The sequence below is a fragment of the Ixodes scapularis genome, unplaced genomic scaffold (genome assembly GCF_016920785.2).
Source record: "Ixodes scapularis isolate PalLabHiFi unplaced genomic scaffold, ASM1692078v2 PGA_scaffold1__304_contigs__length_218370807, whole genome shotgun sequence".
NCBI classification, from domain to species: Eukaryota; Metazoa; Arthropoda; class Arachnida; order Ixodida; family Ixodidae; genus Ixodes; species Ixodes scapularis.
This window is the reverse complement of record NW_024609846.1, coordinates 142,907,858-142,926,670: the sequence shown is the minus strand read 5'-3', so window position 1 is coordinate 142,926,670 and position 18,813 is coordinate 142,907,858. Positions and strand designations below refer to the sequence as shown.

Here is an 18,813-nt window from a genome sequence, read left to right as displayed (position 1 = left end):
TTAGGTTTTAGTTGCGGTGAAGAAACACTGTTCTCAAACCCTCTGGTGTAATCTTCCCTATCGTTCGCCGGACGTGCCGTGTCCAATGTGCACCAATATTGGTTGCATTATGATGACCCAAGCATGGACTGTCATTTCACAGACATCGCAACCTACAAAGCAATAGAAAAAATATTGTGGTGCATCGTTTATTTTAGTCTCGGGATTTCAATTATAATGTTTCCTGATCAGCTTGCCTGTATTTCTCTTCTCAGACTTTCCGAAGAATTTTTGTTTTTATGCACTATCACTGATCGGATTGGTCTTACCTTGCCTTTTTGATGTTTGTTTTGTGAGCTTTTTTTAGGCAATTATAGTTTTGATTGCTGCCTACTCCTTATGCAATACCCCTAAAATGTTAGAGGGGAGAGGTATTTTTAAGGCACTAAAATAATTGTTCGGCCGTTTTTCACTTTCTTGATCTCATGTGTTGGCAACTGGAGTTATTGGAGTCACATTTCCTACTCGTGCAGAGCTCACTGGAGTGAGCATGACCTTTACTCTACAGTTATGCACCTTTTCAAAGGTGAATTGCAGTTGCATGCTTTCAGTCAGTGTCATGGCTATACGCTATCTCACAAATATCTGCAGTGAAGACAAAGGCATGGGCACAAGCATGTGACTTTAGAAAGTGCCTCTCACAAACAAGTCGTTGTACAAACAAAAGCATATTACCGAGCTAGGCTTGCGCACCTATGCCATTGTCTTTTCTGCAGACGCTTGTGAAATGGAGTATAGGGTTGAATGAGCTAACAGAAAATATTTTGTCTGTCTCAAGGCAGGAACAGTATCACCATAGCAAAAATGGCATACCAAAGGACTTGACTGGAGCTTTAGTTTAAGTAGACCGAGATGTCATCTTGGGCCGCACTGACACCTGTATGCCCTTGTCATAAGTGTCAACTTGTGGACCGCGGTGTTCGTCGTCATGCTGATGTGCACGGGAAACACTCAGGTCTTGGCACTGAGGCTCTTCGTCTTCTTTACACACCGCCTCAATGCGGTTCAGCGTCTCATTCACTGAACGAGTGAAGTCTGCATCAGCAGTTGAAGAGTTTGGGGGCGGCTGACGGTGCAGAAAGGAGCTCATAGACAACCTGGGAATAGAAATGGGTGTTATAGTCCATTTAATACAGTTAATCCACTTCCCCACAAAGTTCGAAATTGGACAAATTACATTACATGCATTTGTTAGTGTTGTATTTGCTGCTCTCGCGTAGGATTTTTAATGTGAATCAAATTATAAAGTCTAGTATGGGTATGTCCAGATAAGCAAAAATGACAAGTGTTCCATTGTAGACACAGATGAGAACTGTCGGCCAATGAATAATATATACTTTTGGCCCTGCGACCGTCTTAGACAACCGTGAGGAGAACCGTAGGCCAATGATGAATATACGCTTTTGACTATGGGACCATATGTTGCGACACTGACATTTCGTTTCTTAGACCATAAACAGTAGTTTATACCCCCCGCCCAGAATTTTTAACACAAAATACACAAGACTATGGTATACAGGCACCCAAAGCCCTCCCAGAAATTGTTTTAGCCTTCCTCCAGATTCACGATTCTGGACAAACCCCTGACCGTGAGAATCACGACAATTCGAATGGTGTGACAATAATATAAACAGACGTTGGCTATCACGCTAGTAAACTCCCATTGCGTATAGCGTAAAACCCTTACTGCTCGCGAGCTCCTAATTTTAGCAAAATTTCTCGAATTGTAAAATTCGCGAAATTTATTGGGCGCGCATTTTTTTATTGTCTGTAGAGGCGAATTCCAGCCTTTAGAATTCGCGAAATTTAGTGGTCGCGAATATGACCCCGTTCACCAATTCGCGAAAAACCAGGGCCTCGAAAATAAACGGGTTTACAGTAGTACCAAGTAACTTGCACGCTGTCGCATTTATAAAGGGGAAATCTCGCATGAATGCTTCACCACGAGGAGCTCCAATGTTTATAATCCTGAAAATTCCGACTCGCTGACTCGGGGATTCAAAGCTTGCCCAAAAGGCTTGGATTTCCTACAAGTCTTCTTTCCACATGTAATTTCGATGTTTACAAATGTCACATCGGTGAGGTCGAGCATTTTATTACGTGGGGCACAGGCACTAGCTCAAACGAAGCTCTTTGGCAGGCTACGCGCTCCGGCCTTTTAAAATAATCCACGAACCTAAATGCATGCTTTCGGAGAACGATAAACTGACAATTCTTACCTCGTTTCGTCCCCGTTTCACGTAAGCTCCTCGGACTCGCTGACGTGCCTGCCTCTTGTGTCGGAAGATGCTCGGAACTGCGTCGAGCTTCAGACGAGCAGTTTTGACATCCATGCCCATCTTATTCGTAAGTCGCACTTTGTCGTCGTAGGCTCTAATAAAAAAATGCTCCGAACACAGAACGCTGTGCTTGTTGGGAACAAACTTGTCCCTTCGCATGGCAAGAACCCGTTGCTTCGACAGTTCGGAGTCCGCGGGAATATTATGAAAGCGCACCGAGCAACCACGTCGATATCGGTTTGTGCAACCGACGGCCGCACAGAAGTTCGGCATGAGGTAATAGCAAGCCCGTCCGCCGACCTTGCCACAAAGTCCACGTCAACACAAAAAGGTGAAACTAAACTGAACAAACGCGATACAAGAAAAAATTAAGTCCCAAAAAGAAACTAAACAGTTGAGCAACAACGACGCACGACGCTAGCTTTGCCGGGGGAGCCGCGGAGCACACGCGAGGCGAGGAGCCGCAGGAGCGAAGGTCCTTTTGTGACGTCATCATACGTCATGCCTTTCCCTCCTCCTTTTACTCCCCTCTCCCACTGCCGCAGAGGGGCGTGGTTTCAACGCAACTTTAAAGGCGTCTTTTTAGGTAACACGGGCATGAAATAGAATACTATTTGCGATGTTCGTGATGTTTGAAGTTCTATTAACAAGAATCAAGTGTTTTTAATCCAATTCAAAACCGTTTCAGCTTTCCTTTAATATTTCATAAAACGCTAAGGCTGCGAGCCGCATAATTTTTTTTTTTTTTTTTTTGCGCTTGGTTTTTGCATTTACAGATGCCGACAGATGCTTGTATACTAAGGTGGCACGTGCATAATCGGACGTTGCCGCGCTGCTTTTATGAACGTGTCGCGTGTATGGTTCAGCCAGCATAACGTGGTCGTGTCTTGCTGACGCACACTCGCGCCTCCTGGCCGAGAGCAATGAGTCTATGCATGGCACAGAGCGTAATGTGGTATCTAGAGTTCAAATGATGACCGTTGCCTCTTCTGTTAAAACTTTTTTTTTTCTGTTAGACTACAAATCTTAGCTCGATGGAGAAATATTTACGTACCGTGAAATTTTTTTTGTTGTTGTTGTTGCAAAGAGTTAAAAATTATAGGATATCTTTTTCTTGAACCCTGGAACGCATCTCTGTTTCCAGACGTCCCCCAGCAAACCATTAACAGAGACTTGCCTTTAACCTCATATGGCTTTAGGTTTCTTACTGTGGATGGATATGTTAAAATCTTTGTCGATCCATTCGTGCTCCTGAGATTACACGCCATTTGGTAAAGTAGAATCACTCGGAGGCATGCCGGTGCGAGTACCCGACCCGTACGTATGTGTTTTATAAACCTTTTCTACAGGCTAAAATTTTATATTTAACCTTACAATGTGCGCCCGATTCAGTGTCAATTCTCAACGTACTTAAGATTTTAAAATAATTTTCAATTTTACGACCGCGCGTTGGTGATCTCCGCGAAGTGATTTTTACAGTGCGAGCTTTTTTTTCTATACTTGTACAAAGCGGCAGCAAAAAGAAGAAACGCTGTGGCCTAGCTTATTCTTAACGCCTCCATTTAGCACGTAGTGGACTCAGGTTCCATTCCCGGGAACGGAGGGCGATTTTTTTCAGAGTTGGCAACTTCGACGACGCACGCCCTACATCGCCAGCTACAACATCAACAACGACAACAACTACAGCTACTACATCAACAACCAACAACTAGTAGTATTAGAACTGTAATATAAATCACTAACGTCAGCTCTATCGGTGGAAAAGCCAATAACAGCTATTGCTGTAAAAAACAACAACAAGAAAGTGCCAAAGTTTATTTTTCAAATCAAAACTAACCTAAAGGCTGCATCAATATTAGCCATAAAAGTAAAACATGCCCCGTGCTAACCCAAGACGAGAAATTTCTGATGTTTCGGCTCCTACCAGGATCTACTTACTATCAGACTCCTTGATAAACAGAGTTTATAAAACGAAGTGGAGCAGGAAAAAAAAGAGTGTAATAAACTTTTTTTTATAACCGCCTCTATCACCATCAGTCACACCTATCTATAAAGAGCGCTCAACTCAACCGCAATACAATGTATAAGGCAGCGCCAAGCCCTCTACGGGCAGTTGCTGTCGGAGATGTTGAACTTCGGGGTGGCACCGCACAGCAGATCAAATATGAAATCACAGCACACCCCGTGATTTCCCAGCTGACTTTTGGGGACGAGGATGGCGCATGCTTCATCTGCAGTGTTCCAAAACGAGTTCGTTAGTGAACGTTGGATATACCACAACTGTGCCGCATAAAATTCCCTTATGCGTAACAAAAATTATTAGAATCAATGTTCCTTACATTTATAAAGTACCTCACCCGAGAGATGTATGATCAGTTATAGTTTACGAAAATAAGTATAGCCTGGATTACTTACACATCACAAAAAGGATTGTAATGTCAGAAAATGTCGGAACTGAAGCAAATCCTGTCACAATTACCTTTGCGTCCCAATAATTGCAAAATTTTCCCCTCGGTATACATACAATTATTCAGGCTCGTTTTTAGTGAGTTCATACTTAGTGCATAGACTTTTGATAGCTCAAGGAAAGAACTCGTCCGTCAAGTTTCGTTAGGAAGGAACATGGCTATCAGAGGCACATTGCGCTCAGTAGGACCTGAGGTATAACACTGAACGCACGAATGTCCAGTGACAACATTCACTCACTGGTTTATGAAGTTCATCATTCACGTCTGTTTTTCGTCTTCTCCTGAAATCTCATACCGCCATCACGGCATCAACCATCAGAACTGTCTGGGTGCCCAAGCATCAGAGCACATCAAGAGATGCGCATGTCTACCTGAAGTGGAGCATTTGCCTCTTGTCGGAGACAAAAGTCCATAGAGCGAATAATATCAGACGGGTTTGGGAGCCAGATACCCATGAAGAGGTCGTGCTTAATGTAAAAGTTACCGCTAGCAGTAACATAGGCCATCTCCCAAATATGTCCGACGCCTCCGACCCCTGTGCAGACAGGTGTACACGCATAAAGTTATCTGACTGTATACATTGTAATTTTGGTAGCTCGTAAATTTACAGTCAACACAGGTATTTTGGAACCGCTTTTCAGTCTGAAGCGGTAACCGCGATGTGTACAAGGAAGATTTGGCTCAGGTTCGGGTTCACTATGGGATATCAAATTTCAGTTTCTTTCTTTATCTGGTTGTTTTCATTCGAAAGGTCCTAATCCGGTCATTTGTTCGGCTTCGAGTTCGGTTCAACAGCCCGGCAGCGTATGACCGCTTTGAAGTGCACAATAATTAGCCCGAGATTGCACCAGTACAAGAAAATTCGTAATAGTCACGCTGAATAAAACTATAAGCTACGTCAAGCACGTTGTATCTTTTCTTAACTCTCCAAACATTCGTCAACTGATCACGTCAACTATACCCGCAAAATAGATTATAGTACTCTAAGCACACTGAAGGACGAGTATTGATATGAAAGACTATGTTATGCAGGCAGCATAATGCGGTAGAAAAATGAAGAATGACAACACGGGTACGTAATGCTAAATAAAAGACAGGAAGAAAGAGTTTTACCGCCTGCGTATGGCACACGCAGTACATCGCACGTCTTGATGTCTTTGTACGCTGAGTATGCCGGCACCGAGATATCCTCTGCGAAATTACAAAAAATGAAAATGTGTTATCCCAAGTTACCCTTAATAAACTATTTCTTTTCACCTGGATTACTGTACAAAATAAAAAAGGCATACGTTGTCAGAAACATGCCAAGTAAAGTGTGTAACATAAAATAATAGTTGGATATTCAATCTTAGTTATTTAAGTAAACTTAAGTGAACGATTACTGAAACCTGCTTTATTAGGATAGCTTGAACTCTAGAATGGTTTACGGCGTTATTTTTTAGGTTCAATATGCAGTTCTATTTGAAAGGATGTCAAGGGTTAGTCGCTGCCCACAGATTCATAAAATGCTTCAAGTGCAGTGTTTACGGACAAGAATATAATACATTTTTTTTTAAATAAGGCTATTGGGTGCTTTCAGATAAGTTCGGTCGACAACTGTCCGGTGAACATTTAATCTTTTACAAAAAGAAATATTTTGTAGGCTCAATGCCCCTCAAAGCAAAACCAAAATCAGTTTTTCGAAAAAAAAATAACATTGTCCTTGCGGAGAAAAATTAGAAGCATACTCTCAGTGCGAAGCGCTTTCTGCGAATTGCGCGAAGTTGGCATTTCAGTCAGCTCTCTCAAAACAGCTGTTGGGCCTGCCGCTCGAGAAATATTTACTGAAAAGCTACTTATAAGGAGGACTGACTCAAATAAATTTATCGGTAAGTGTCAACGTTATTAATTTCTAGAAAAAAATCGCAAGCATGTAACATTCTGCAGAAGAACTTACATTTTATTGATTTTTTCCTCCGGATCTATATATACCAGAACTTTCACACTTTTCCAGCGTGTTATCCTGTATCTTGTTAATACTGGCGCGAAATAGAGTTGTCCTGCGCAGCGAAATAAATTTATGAGAAACGCTCAAATGGGGTGGGGTCATTTCAATAATTACGAGTTATTTTGAAACTCAATAAAAATAAATCTCATCTTTGATTTTTCTTAAACTCTCCCGCATAAAGGCAAATGATAGGTACTAACTATATCTGCAAAATTATGTTGCATTATTTTTGTTTATTTGAAGTTGTAAAGCTAGAAATATAACCAAATTGAGGCTACCGCAGCACCGTGAACGGGACGTGTAGATACGTATAGATGACGAATTCATTAATTCTACAAAGTGTAGAAATGCTCGAGGGTGGTCAAAAAGAAACAAATTGACGGCACAGAGGTAGACGGTGGTTTTAAGGCGAAAATTCTTCTTGTGTTTTTGTATGAGTCGCAGAAAATGCTTGCGGTCCGGAGCGATCGGGATGCACTCTCATTTTGCATGCTTCGTAGGGACTGTTTTCAATAGCAGGCGTATAGTGTCTCTGTGTACACGGCATATAGGAATGCGGCAACGCTTAACACATGCGTATCTCAGCCTTTTGCCTGGCGGTAACATGATATGGCGTGGCGAATACCGGCGCCTCTTTACAGCATTGAAGCCGTCGCCCCGGTGGACCGCGAAACGCGAAGAGAAGACAAACGCTGGAGAAAAGCGTACCGGTTGTTTGAAAGTGAAAGCAGTGATAAGGGCCCCACAGGTAGCATTCACTTTCACTTGCCTTTCTCGTGGACCATTCGGCAGACGCTTCGTTAGCATCACCCATGAGTATTGCCTACGCCTAGTGCTCCCCGCGTTTCGATGGCTGAATCGTACAGCTTAAAGCGAGTGTTCTGCGCTGACTATCTCAACAGTTACAAGAAAAAAAATCAAATATCAATGAAAATTTCGCTATGTGAAAGATTTAGACATCGCTTTGTTAAAGAAGCATATGCTAGAAGCAGCTCACCTCATCCGAGATGCCGACGTTTTGTGTCAGAACTGCTTCAGCCGCTTCAAGAAACTCGCCAAAGAATCTCCAGAGACATCTGAGCCTGACGAAATATTGGTTTCTCGAGAAGCAGCCGTCAACGATCTCAACAGATTCATTCAGTCAACAGAAATATCCCCTCTGAAAGCACGAACTGGGTTGAAATTCCATTGTTGAAACCCTTACGCAAGGCGGAAGACGAGGGAGATCGAGATCGTTCTCGTTAAGAAACTTTGATCAAGCCTCACTGCAGCATATGGAGTCATGGAGCCTCGGTACAAAGCTGCAACATTTGTCCAGAGTCGTTCAGCAACCTGAGATATGCGTTCAATTCTTCTGATTCGTACCGAGAACGATGCCGTCTCCTGACTTTGCTCCCGAGGAATATCTCCCAGCAACAGATCGAAAAGGTGATTCTTTGAGCAACTCGCCACCTGATCCAAAAAGCAAGGAAGAACCAAGAGACACTCGGAGTGTGGTCAATGCCTGACCCCTACACAAGAATGAGGCTGAGCCAAGTGGACGTTCAAGCGGCACTGAATTATAAACTAAAGATGAACTCGACTGCTCCCAACAAAGCCCGAACAAGGAGGTTATTGGCATCATTTCAAAGGGACAAAAAGAATATGTGTCAAAACGATTTATGACAAGGTCTATTCGTGAAACTTTCTGGCGGCTCACCCTGACACGGCCATTGGGTTCACCAAGTTCTGCTCATTGAGGCCAAAGTGGGTGGAGTATACATCTTGGCACAAAGTTTGAGTGTGCACGTACTGCGCTAACATCAATCGAGCTAAGTGTTTGCGGTGGCAATCAGTTCGTCGAACGACGTTTCATGAACAAATCGGTTCGTCAACACTGCGATGTTTCATCGACAGATTGTTTTGGGGAAACGAGCACCCTCTCATTTCATCAACAGACGTTGCGACGTTTCGCCGACAGCTCGCTCTGCCAGCTCCGCCAGCTGCACCTCCTCGCGACCTCTGCGCCTGCGCGGCACGCAGCCATGTGCTGGATGGATGGATGAATGGATGAAAGATGGCCGACTGGGCCAAGTAGGGCAAACGAGTCCGCAGCCATCTTGCCTCGCCGACTTAAACTATCTTTTTCTGCTAATTTGTTTTTCTTTTTGGGCCATTGATCGCACTGTTGTCGGAACTTACGATTTGTATGGTTTAGCTCGTGCCTTTGCCCGAAACTTTGGGGAAGCGTTGTCGAAGCCGGAAAGTTTTGTTCTCGACCACTGTCCTTTGTGAAATGAGATTCTTAAAACCTTCAACAAATATGCGCTGCTCTTGAGGGCTACGCTTTCGCCAGTATACGTGATCGAGGTGCCTGTACGTCATCGAATGCAACCCCTCGCGGGCTGGCCGACGGCACTCCGACTGTTTTAATGAAGTGGCAGGGTCGTTTCCAGAGCAAGTGTATCTTTCCGCGCGTCGCGTCTTTGGTAGAATCATCAAGAGTCACCTGAACATAGCATAGATAATCCACACGTCAAAACACTCACGCTCTTAAAAAAATTGGATAGCAGAAAACGAGGCCTGTTAGCGGTGCACACAGTCATTCTATGTTAGGAATCGGCATAAAATCGGTTTTTAAGCTAATATGCATGTGGTCGTAGCCGCTAGCAATAAAACTTGAAGGCGACAGAATTCGGTTACGCGTAGTTTACTTTACGGTGATAAAACACGGTTCATTTAGAGCACAGCTCTTAGGCGCCCGTTTCCAGCTTGAGCGGTGTCGCCGTCGCCGTCGGCGTCGGCGTAACCGCGCAGTGCATTATGGGACGCGTGACGTCACTGATGACGTCATCAGTGACGTCATCGTCATCGTCGCTGATGATGGCATCAGTGACGTCACTGATGACGTCATCGGCATCCGCATCGTAATCGTCACTGATGACGTCATCAGTGACGTCACTGATAAGGTCATTGTCATCGTCACGTGACCTCATAGGGGTCACGTGACCCCCGTGAGGTCACGTGATCTCGGTGACGTCACAGGACCCCCGTGAGGTCACGTGGCCCTCGTGAGACGACGGCGACGCCCCTCGGAGGGAGGAGTAGCAGACAGGATGAGGAGGTGAGGAGGAGGGAGGAAGGATATACCTTCCCCTCAGTACTCCTCCTCTCCTCCTCCTCAAGAGCTGCGCTCTAATCCGGCGTTACAGAAAGTTGTAAACTGCTTTCATTTTTTTCCTCCAAACACCGAGTAATCAACCTACTGAAAAATACGGGACCGCATAAGATTTTTATACTTTAGCATATTTAGCTTCTGGATATTAAACAACACAATAGATATGTTATGTCTGTACTGAAATGCTGCATGCAGATTAGCATAAACCAATGTGTGACCAAAGGACATTAGCTTTGGAAGCCGCTCTTTTATGCAAAGAGCTGGGTCCCGAACTTGCCCCTGGTATCTGTCGGCCGGCTTCGATCAAAAACAATTGTATGTCGCGTGTGAGGACCATGCCGTCACCTGCTGCCGGCAGATCTCCGTAGGTGGTACTACCGCCTTCAAGGCCTAGGATGTGGCGGCTGCTCGAGAGAAGCTATATAATGCATTAAGTTGCACATTTGATGTCAACTATGGTTTACTTTAAGTAATAAGACTAAACTTGGGGTAATGTTTTATTTATCTATTACCAATTCCCGTAGTTTTTTTTTTTTTTTTTTTTTTTTGCATTGCGATTTAGCGTTTTTTTTAGGTTTACTCGCGGGCACCGTGCTCGCGAGAATGCGAGTTTCGATGTTTTCTGGGCTTTTGTTATGCATTTTTATTTGACATTCTTAACACCCCCTTCTTATCTAATGTCCTTTTTAAACGGCCTATAGGGACAAATGGCGATGAAACGAGTGCGACGAAACCGTTTTTTTTTTCGCATAGAAGTCGCAGTAGCCATAAAAACACAGAATCACTTTTCCTTTTGAACAGTTGAGGGTAATGTACATGTTTAATTTAAATTGAAATATTAGGGTTGTAATGTAGCAATAAAAGACTGCAAGCTGTTTTTGTTTAAAAACAACCAATATAAAAAAATCTGTGTCCACGACTTTTCCTAACTCACCAGTGGATCGAAGTTTTCTTTTCTGCCTACGCATATTTTCTCCACCACTTTTCTTCTTCCAGTAACTTTCCATAAACGGGCATCGGAACTTGCAAAGAAATATCCGAATAGGCCGCGCGCGAAGTCCTGTGCGCTCTTGCTTATTCCATGTGACACGAATGAGAGCGAGAAGGTAGCGCAGTTGCTCTCCTTGGAGAGCAACTTCGCTAGGGATGCTCTTGTCGTATGTTTCAACCTCTTGTACCTTGAGTTTCCGGCACTCCTTTCAAAGCCGCCGAAAAAAAAATAAAGTTTGCCGACGAAACGTTGTAGGGTGGTGCAGTCCACGAAAGGATTTTCAACGAAACGTCACAGTGTCGACGAAACGTGTGTCCATGAAAAGTGTGTCCACGAAAATATTTCCACGAAACGTACGTAATTCCACGAAACGAGTTTCGACGAAATGATAGGGATTCAAGTTTTTGTGCCTTAGAAAAAGCCACTGGAATAAAAAGAAGTGCTGAGGGTATCCATGAACTGACTATATGCGACATTCCATCTACAAAGTGTTTCCTCGGCCAGTGCCGCTGATGCCCAACAGCTGAAACTCTTACTGCGCCTCGCCTGGGAGTCCCAGATGGTGATGAAGTGTTGTACGCAGCCTGGGAGAAAGGAGAGCTGATAAGAAAAAAAACTGAGTCCTGTTACGTTTGTAAAGGACATTCGAGATTGCTTGAGAAAATTTTTTCAGCGGGAATTTATTTGACGCTATCTGGGCAAAACGATAAGTGAAGCAAAACAATTGCTAGAGAAAGGTAATGTCCTACTCCATTTTCATTTCGCAGAAAACTGGACAGTTGTACTGCCTGAAGATGGTCAGTCACATCACTGGCAAAAGACGCAAGTTGCGATCTTCACGTGCGCGGTGACAACTAGAAAAAGGAGAGCGCAGCATCGCCCTCATCAGTGATGACACGAGCCACGATTCTGCCCATGCATGCTACGCCGCTGCGAAAATTTGCGGGTGGCTTGAGGACGTTGCTTCGCTGTACGCGCATGTGACGTACGTCAGTGACGGTGCGGCAAGTCAATTTAAGAACCGGTATCAACTCCATGAGCTCACGAAAAGCAATTACCAGTCGGACAAATGGGTATTTTCAGCTACTGGGCATGGCAAGAACACCTGCGATGGGATTGGAGGCCTTGTCAAACACCATGCAACTCTTTTCAATCTCCGCATCAGTCATTAGGTATGAGTCAGGTATGGTGGACGTCCTCAAGACAGAATTATCGAATGTTGCACTATTTCACCTCCCAAGGCCTGACCTGCAGGTGTTCAGGAAAATGAAAACGAGAGACTGGAATTCCGTCCGGCCCGGGCCTGGAATTCAATCCTGGTTCTTCTAGCAGCGCATGCGCGTTACCCCACTAAGGTACGAATTGCTGGTATCAAGAACGAGAGCGTGTGCAAAGAAGCCATTTCACAAATAAGACTCGCTTCCACCAGCGTCTGTGAGCAGTGTAGTGCCAAGCGCCTACCACAAATCTAATAAACATCTGATGATAAAGAAATAAAAACAATTTTACACACCGGGTAACCTTCAGCATTTATCTTTTTTTTTTCGCGTTTTACCACCTGTGGGAACCTTTTCAAAAACGCAGTCCAACTCCGTGGTGTGAAACGGTTCTGACTTTTTATTATCCGTTTGAAGGCGACTGCGCACGGAGGGAAGAGACCTGACCCTCGGGCCCGGCCGGCGCGCTCCGCTGTTTATACTTACTCGCGCCGGAGAGCCAGGTGGAGCACGCTAGGGTGCCACGACGTCGAGATAAACATGCGTTAAGCGGAGCCGCTCCGGTTGTTTCCTTTATGTGACGCATACAGAGGCCCTACACGCCGGCTGTTGAAAACAGGCCCTGCGAAGCATGCGACATGATAGTGCCTCTCGATCGGCCTGACAGCAAAGATTTTCTGCAACTCTTATACAGAAGCGCGCTAAAATTCTCACTTTAAAGCCAACGTCCGCCTCTCTGCCGTCAATTTCTTGCTGTATTACCACCCTCTAACACTTTTACACTTTTTAAGAATAAGGAATTTGTCATCTTTGTTTATCAACACCCCTATTACGCTGCTGCGGTAGCCCTAATTTGGTCATATTTCTAGATTTTACAGCGGAGCTCTTAAAGGCTACTTTCCCCAGTTTCGTGTCCGTCACCAAATAAATGTTGACACAAAACTCTGGACCGCTACCGCCATCTATGAGCGACGGCGGCAGCATGCCAGCCTTTGGTTGCCGCCTTCGCTCATAGATGACGGCAACCTTTCCAGCCTTTCCACTCTGGTTTTTACCAGAGTGGAAAGGCGTCGTCCTCTAGGCGTCGTCCTCGAGGTCGTTCTAGAAGTCGTCCACGAGGCCTCCCTTAACGTCGTCCTTGAGATCGTTCGAGAGGTCGTCCGAGAGTTTGTGCTTGAGGTCGTCCTAGAAGTCATACTTGATGTCGTCCTAGACGTCGTCCTTCAGGTAGTCTAAACGTTTTCCTCGAGGTCGTCCTAGAGGCCATACTTGAGGTCGCCCTAAACATCCTCCTTCAGGTTCCTAGACGTCGTCTCTGAGGTCGTCCTAAGCGTCGTCTTCGAGATCGTCCTAGACGTCGTTCTTGAGGTCGTCCTAGACGTCGTGCTATATGGCGCTCTCCAAGTGTAACCCATGAAGTCGTCCAAGAAGTCGTCCTTGGGGTTGTCCCACCATAGTACAGCTTAGCTGGTCTTCCTTCTTCACCAGTGTAGAAAGGTTTTATAACTTCAAATACACGAAATAATGCAACATGTTTTTGAAGATTCTGTTAGTACCTAATCATTAGCCTTAATCTGGGAGAGTTAAAAAAAATCGAAGATGGCCTTTTTAGAGTGCAGCTCTTAAGCGCCCGTTTCCGGCTTGAGCGGCGTCGGCGTCGCCGTAACCGCGCGGTGCATTATGGGACACGTGACGTCACTGATGACGTCATCAGTGCGTCATCAGTGACGTCATCGACATCGTCATTGTCACTTATGACGTCATCAGTGACGTCATCGGCATTGCCGTCGTCATTGTCACTGATGACGGCATCGGCATCGCCATCGTCATCGTCACTGATGACGCCATCAGTGACGTCATCGGCATTCGCATCGTCATCGCCACTGATGACGTCATCAGTGGCGCCACTGGTGACGCCATCGGCATCGTCACTGATGACGTCATCAGTGACGTCACTGATGACATCATCGGCATTCGTATCGTCATTGTCATAGTCACTGATGTCGTCACTCGTGATGATGACGCCAACAGTGACGTCACTGGTGACGTCACTGATAACGTTATCGTCACGTGACCCCTGTGAAGTCACGTGACCCCGGTGACGTCAGATGACCCCCGTGAGGTCACGTGCCCCTCGTGAGGCGACGGCGACGCTGCTCGGAGGAAGGAGTAGCAGACAGGATGAGAAAATGAAGAGGGAGGAGGGGTATACCCTCCCCTCAGTACCCTTCCCTCCTCCTCCTCAAGAGCTGCGCTCTAATTCGGCGTTACAGGGAGTTGTAAACGGCTTTCATTTTAGAGCGCAGCTCTTAGGGGCCCGTTCCCGGCTTGAGCGGCGTCGGCGTCGCCGTAACCAAGGTCACCCCAAGGTCACGCGGCACCCAAGGTCATCCCAAGGTAACGTGACCCCCAAGATCACCCCAAGGTCACGCGACCCCCAGAGGTCGCGTGACACCCAAGGTCACGTGACCCCCGAGGTCACGTGACCCCGCCAAGTCACGTGATACCCCCCGAGGTCACGTGACCACCCCCAGGGTCACGTGACCCCCCACCGAGGTCACGTGACCTCCCCGATGACGTCATCGTCACTGATGACGTCACCGGCATCCGCATCGTCATCATCACTGATGACGTCATCAGTGGCGTCACTGATGACCTCACCGGCATCCGCATCGTCATCGTCATCATCACTGATGACGTCACCGACATCCGCATCGTCATTGTCATCATCACGGATGACGTCAACAGTGACGTCACTGATGACGTCACCGACATCCGCATCGTCATCGTCATCATCGCTGATAACGTCATCGGAGTCCGCATTGTCATCGTCACTGATGACATCATGGGCATCGTCACGAGATTCCCCAAGGTCACGTGACCCCCCCAGGTCACTTCATCCCCCCCCCAGTACCCTTCCCTCCTCCTCCTCAAGAGCTGCGCTCTAATTCGGTGTTACAGGGAGTTGTAAACGGCTTTCACTTTTTTATAAAGTTTTAAAGTAACTCGTAATTGGTGAAAATGACCCCATTTGAGCATTTCTCAAAAATTTGTTTCGCTGCCCAGGACAACCATATATAGCGCCAATATTAACAAGATGCAAAACAACACGCTGGTAAAGTTCGAAAGTTCAGGTATTTATAGACTCGGAAAAAACAAATTAATAAAATGTAAGTATTTATCGGAATATACCATGTTCGCGATTTTTTTTCTCGAAATTCACAATGTCGACACTTAATAATATATATTTTGGGTCAATCCCCCTTATATTTAGTTTTTTAGTAAATATTTTTAGACCGGCAGGCACAACAGATTTTTTGGAGAGGTGAATCAAATGCCAACTTCGCGCAATTCGCAGAATGCCCTTCGCACTGAGAGTGTGCTTCTAATTTTTTTCCTCAAAGACAATTTTTGTTTTCGCGAAACAGGTTTCGGTTTTGTTTTGATGAGTATTGATTTGTCAAAACATTTTTTTGTGAAAATTAAAAATAGTCCCCGTACATGGTCTGCCAAACTTATTTGAAAACATTCCATTAAGTTTTATTTAAGGCCCCCCTATTTGTATAATTTGTGTTAATTTCAAATATCCAGTCAGAAAGTAGGACGTTTGGGCAAGTAGACAAGGTGCTTCTATATTTTAGTTTTTCTACTGCTGATGAAAGCCCTAAGTCAAATGCCATAGTGTCCAATAGACGTTACTTCTCAAGGAGTCCCGAGTTTTGTATTTGTTAAAACGTTTGCTTTCGTAAAAAGATTTTCCTCTCTGAAAGGTTTCATACAAACAACTAGACCTTAGGTTCAGAATGATAGTCCTCGTTGAAGTTGGAACTTGATGAAAATAATACTCACGACCTTGAGGTTCAAAGCTCAAAATGTTTTTGAGTGTATATCCGGGAGATAAGCCGAGAGTCACTGTGAGATTACTGGAATATAAACCGCCAACGTTTTCATAGGCACTTTATTTTGATCTTGCTGAGTAAACAAACGTTTTCTTTTTAGCTCTTTAATGCAGACCACACTTTCAGTTTGGTAGCACTTGCCACGGAACCCCACCTAGTTGAAAATTAGCTAAGGGATATATAGGTCGGTCAAGTTGTAATCGGCGCTCTCCCTTGTCTTTTGTTTGTGTCTCTTTTTTTGTATTTTAGGCTCTTTCTTGCTTCAACAATTTCATCTGTTTTGTTTACGTTATTGTAAGCAAAACAAGGAGCGCAACCACCCGGGAAGGGTGTCTTCGCGCATAAATTAAGTCAATTGTAACACCGAAGAGTAAAATAGTGCTTATAAAAACAAAAAAACTCAGAAATGTTTTTGCACTTTAAAATGGAACATTTCACTGCCAAAAGCATCAAACTACACCGAATGTTGCGCTCACAAAGGGAATTAGTTAAAACGTTTTAGAACTTAAGAATTGTATCGCAGCTTGTTGGGTTTCCCTTGCTGCCACCTGCCCCGGAAAATGTCACGAGCACCAGTTTAATACTTAGTCATTTATTGAGTGTTATTGTATCCTGCAATTCACGCGACACTCCGCGCATACTTCTGCACCCGCCCTTTATCAGCGGCCGATTGTCGCTCGCCTGGCCGACTGCATTTGACCACCTCGCGGTGGAGATGGCCAAAGACGGTTTCGCACGTGCGAGCAAAAAAAAAAAAAAAAAAAAAAAGCCGAGCGCTATGTTAACACCAAAGTGCCCACAGACTGTTCAAGTTCAAACGTTTAGGCAAACCATATCTTAGACAAGTTATAGATTTTACTTTCCGCCCATATTTCGGTCTGGCAGAAAGAAGGCGACGCAAACCCCCGCTGCGTCGTCAGGTGTTTGTGATGTCCATTTGAAGTGGTGCACTCTAAACACGAGAAGTGACAAGTACGTCGCTAAAAACTGCTAGAGCGCTAGTATCCAAGAGGTGGGGTTGCCCGAACCGTAAAACGCGATTGCTGCTTAATGGCGGACGGCTCCTGCACAAGTGGGTTGCTCATGCGCACGCGTGCCTTGCCGCGTGGCGACGAGGATAGCAGACAGAGAGGTTGAGCCAAGCTTGGGGACGCTTGCAGACTAGAAAGCCTAGATGGTACAGGAGTCCATCTTAAAACATGGAGATCATTTGAAATTTAATGGCGGACAACTCTTCCTCCGCGCCCATTAGCCGCAAATGCGCATGCGCTACGTTGTTGCGTGGCGAGGAGGAAGGCAGGCGGGAAGGCAGGGACGCTCGCAAAGGATCAACGCGTTCGTCACCTCCCCGCGGCTCGTACTGCAAACGCGGCCCGTAAACCACGTGACCGCGAGCGAGCAGTTCGACACTCTCTATAATACAGGTTCTCTATTGTGGACGATCGACACCATCGCCTCCACCTCGTATCGTGTACTGCTACCGCGGTCCACCAACCACGTGACCTCAATCAATTACTTTGAAAATAAACACTAAAATTTGTGAATGAACAATCTCACCGTCGCGGCTACTGTTGCTGTGATGAACGAAATACCAACCACCGCAAAATCCTTTTTGCTTTTAGTGGTTCTCAACATCTAAACGTCGTTTTCTGGAGCCAAGCAGATTTTCGTGTTCTTTGCTAAAATAGTAGTCCTTTACTCTTTGAAATCGCAGCCGGCGAGAAAGAACGATATACAGACATTTTTTTTAAAAAACTGCAAGTTGTTATTACCTATACGTACCAGAGCGCGTTCGATAGAATGCAGTTCACTCAGAAATAATAAAACACTGAAAATAGACGAGGGAGAGACTCTCACAGTTCTTTCAACGAGCAACGAAAATTATGTGATGCCTATCACACTGCGAAAAACCACTTTGGTCACAGAGAAAATTTAGGGAAGACGAACATAGTACAAAATACTAGTATTTTCGTCTACCCTAAAATTGCTCGGTGCCCAAAGTTGTTTTTCGCAGTGTGATGGGAATCATATAAATGTCGTTTCTCGTTAAAAGGACTGCGAGTGTCTGTCCCTCGTCTATCTTCAGTGTATTTTTTTTTATTATTTCTGTGTGAATTACCGTTCTGGTGGCATATTCTAAAGTAAAATGATTCTCAAAAACATTTTAAATTAAGGTTGTTAATTTAACATGCATGCTCACGTTGAAAAGCTTGGATCGTACTCGAGAATGACTGGGTATGAGTCATTTTGTCCGGGATCAGTTGCTTTGAATCTGACACACTTAGCAGTGCCACCGAAAAATGGATCTGTCTCGTAGTTTCTGTACACCATGTACCATGTCTCTTCGAGAGGAAAGTACTGCAATGTAGGATGGCGGTCGAAATACAAAAGCTTATGTTCACTTTGAGATGATTTTGGACAGGCTCGTTTTGGCAAAGTCTTGAGCACAGTAAGCAAAGCTGGACATACTGCAGAATATTGTCAAATATTATCTTGCTGATATTTCTTTCCCTAAACTCACCGGAGATTGATTCTGGTACTCTTGAAGCGATGGATTTTGTTCTGGGTATTGCTTGCTTGCGTGGATGCTATGAGGTACCAGGAGAGCCGTTATGGCGAGCAGAGTAAAAATCATCGTTCTGAATGGTTGATATTCGTTTATCGCATTTCAATCTCTGTTGACTACGGTAGCGTGTCAGCGTTCACGTCACTCGCTTTTATAAGCTTCGCAAGTGGGCTCACTTTTGTTTCCTGCGCTTGAAAAAGGAGGAGCGAA

The 18,813-nt window shown here is 45.0% G+C and overlaps 1 protein-coding gene across 1 annotated transcript; it reads right to left on the bottom strand.

Annotated features, from left to right (window-relative positions):
• Nucleotides 1-4,421: 4,421 nt before the first annotated feature.
• On the bottom strand, nt 4,422-18,675 carry LOC115318432. Its single transcript, XM_029978148.4, has 5 exons — nt 18,559-18,675; nt 18,238-18,395; nt 15,988-16,061; nt 5,900-5,977; nt 4,422-4,549 (listed from the first exon to the last, which is right to left on the bottom strand). The coding sequence occupies exons 1-5, from the start codon at nt 18,670-18,672 to the stop codon at nt 4,422-4,424; spliced, it is 552 nt and encodes a 183-aa protein (XP_029834008.3). The 5' UTR covers nt 18,673-18,675.
• Nucleotides 18,676-18,813: the final 138 nt, after the last annotated feature.

Coding starts and splice junctions, on each gene's coding strand:
- LOC115318432 (XM_029978148.4), bottom strand. CDS start 18,672: ATGATTTTTACTCTGCTCGCCATAACGGCTCTCCTGGTACCTCATAGC. Junction 18,396..18,558: donor AGTACCAGAATCAATCTCCG/GTGAGTTTAGGG, acceptor CCTACATTGCAG/TACTTTCCTCTCGAAGAGAC. Junction 16,062..18,237: donor TACGATCCAAGCTTTTCAAC/GTGAGCATGCAT, acceptor TTTATATTCCAG/TAATCTCACAGTGACTCTCG.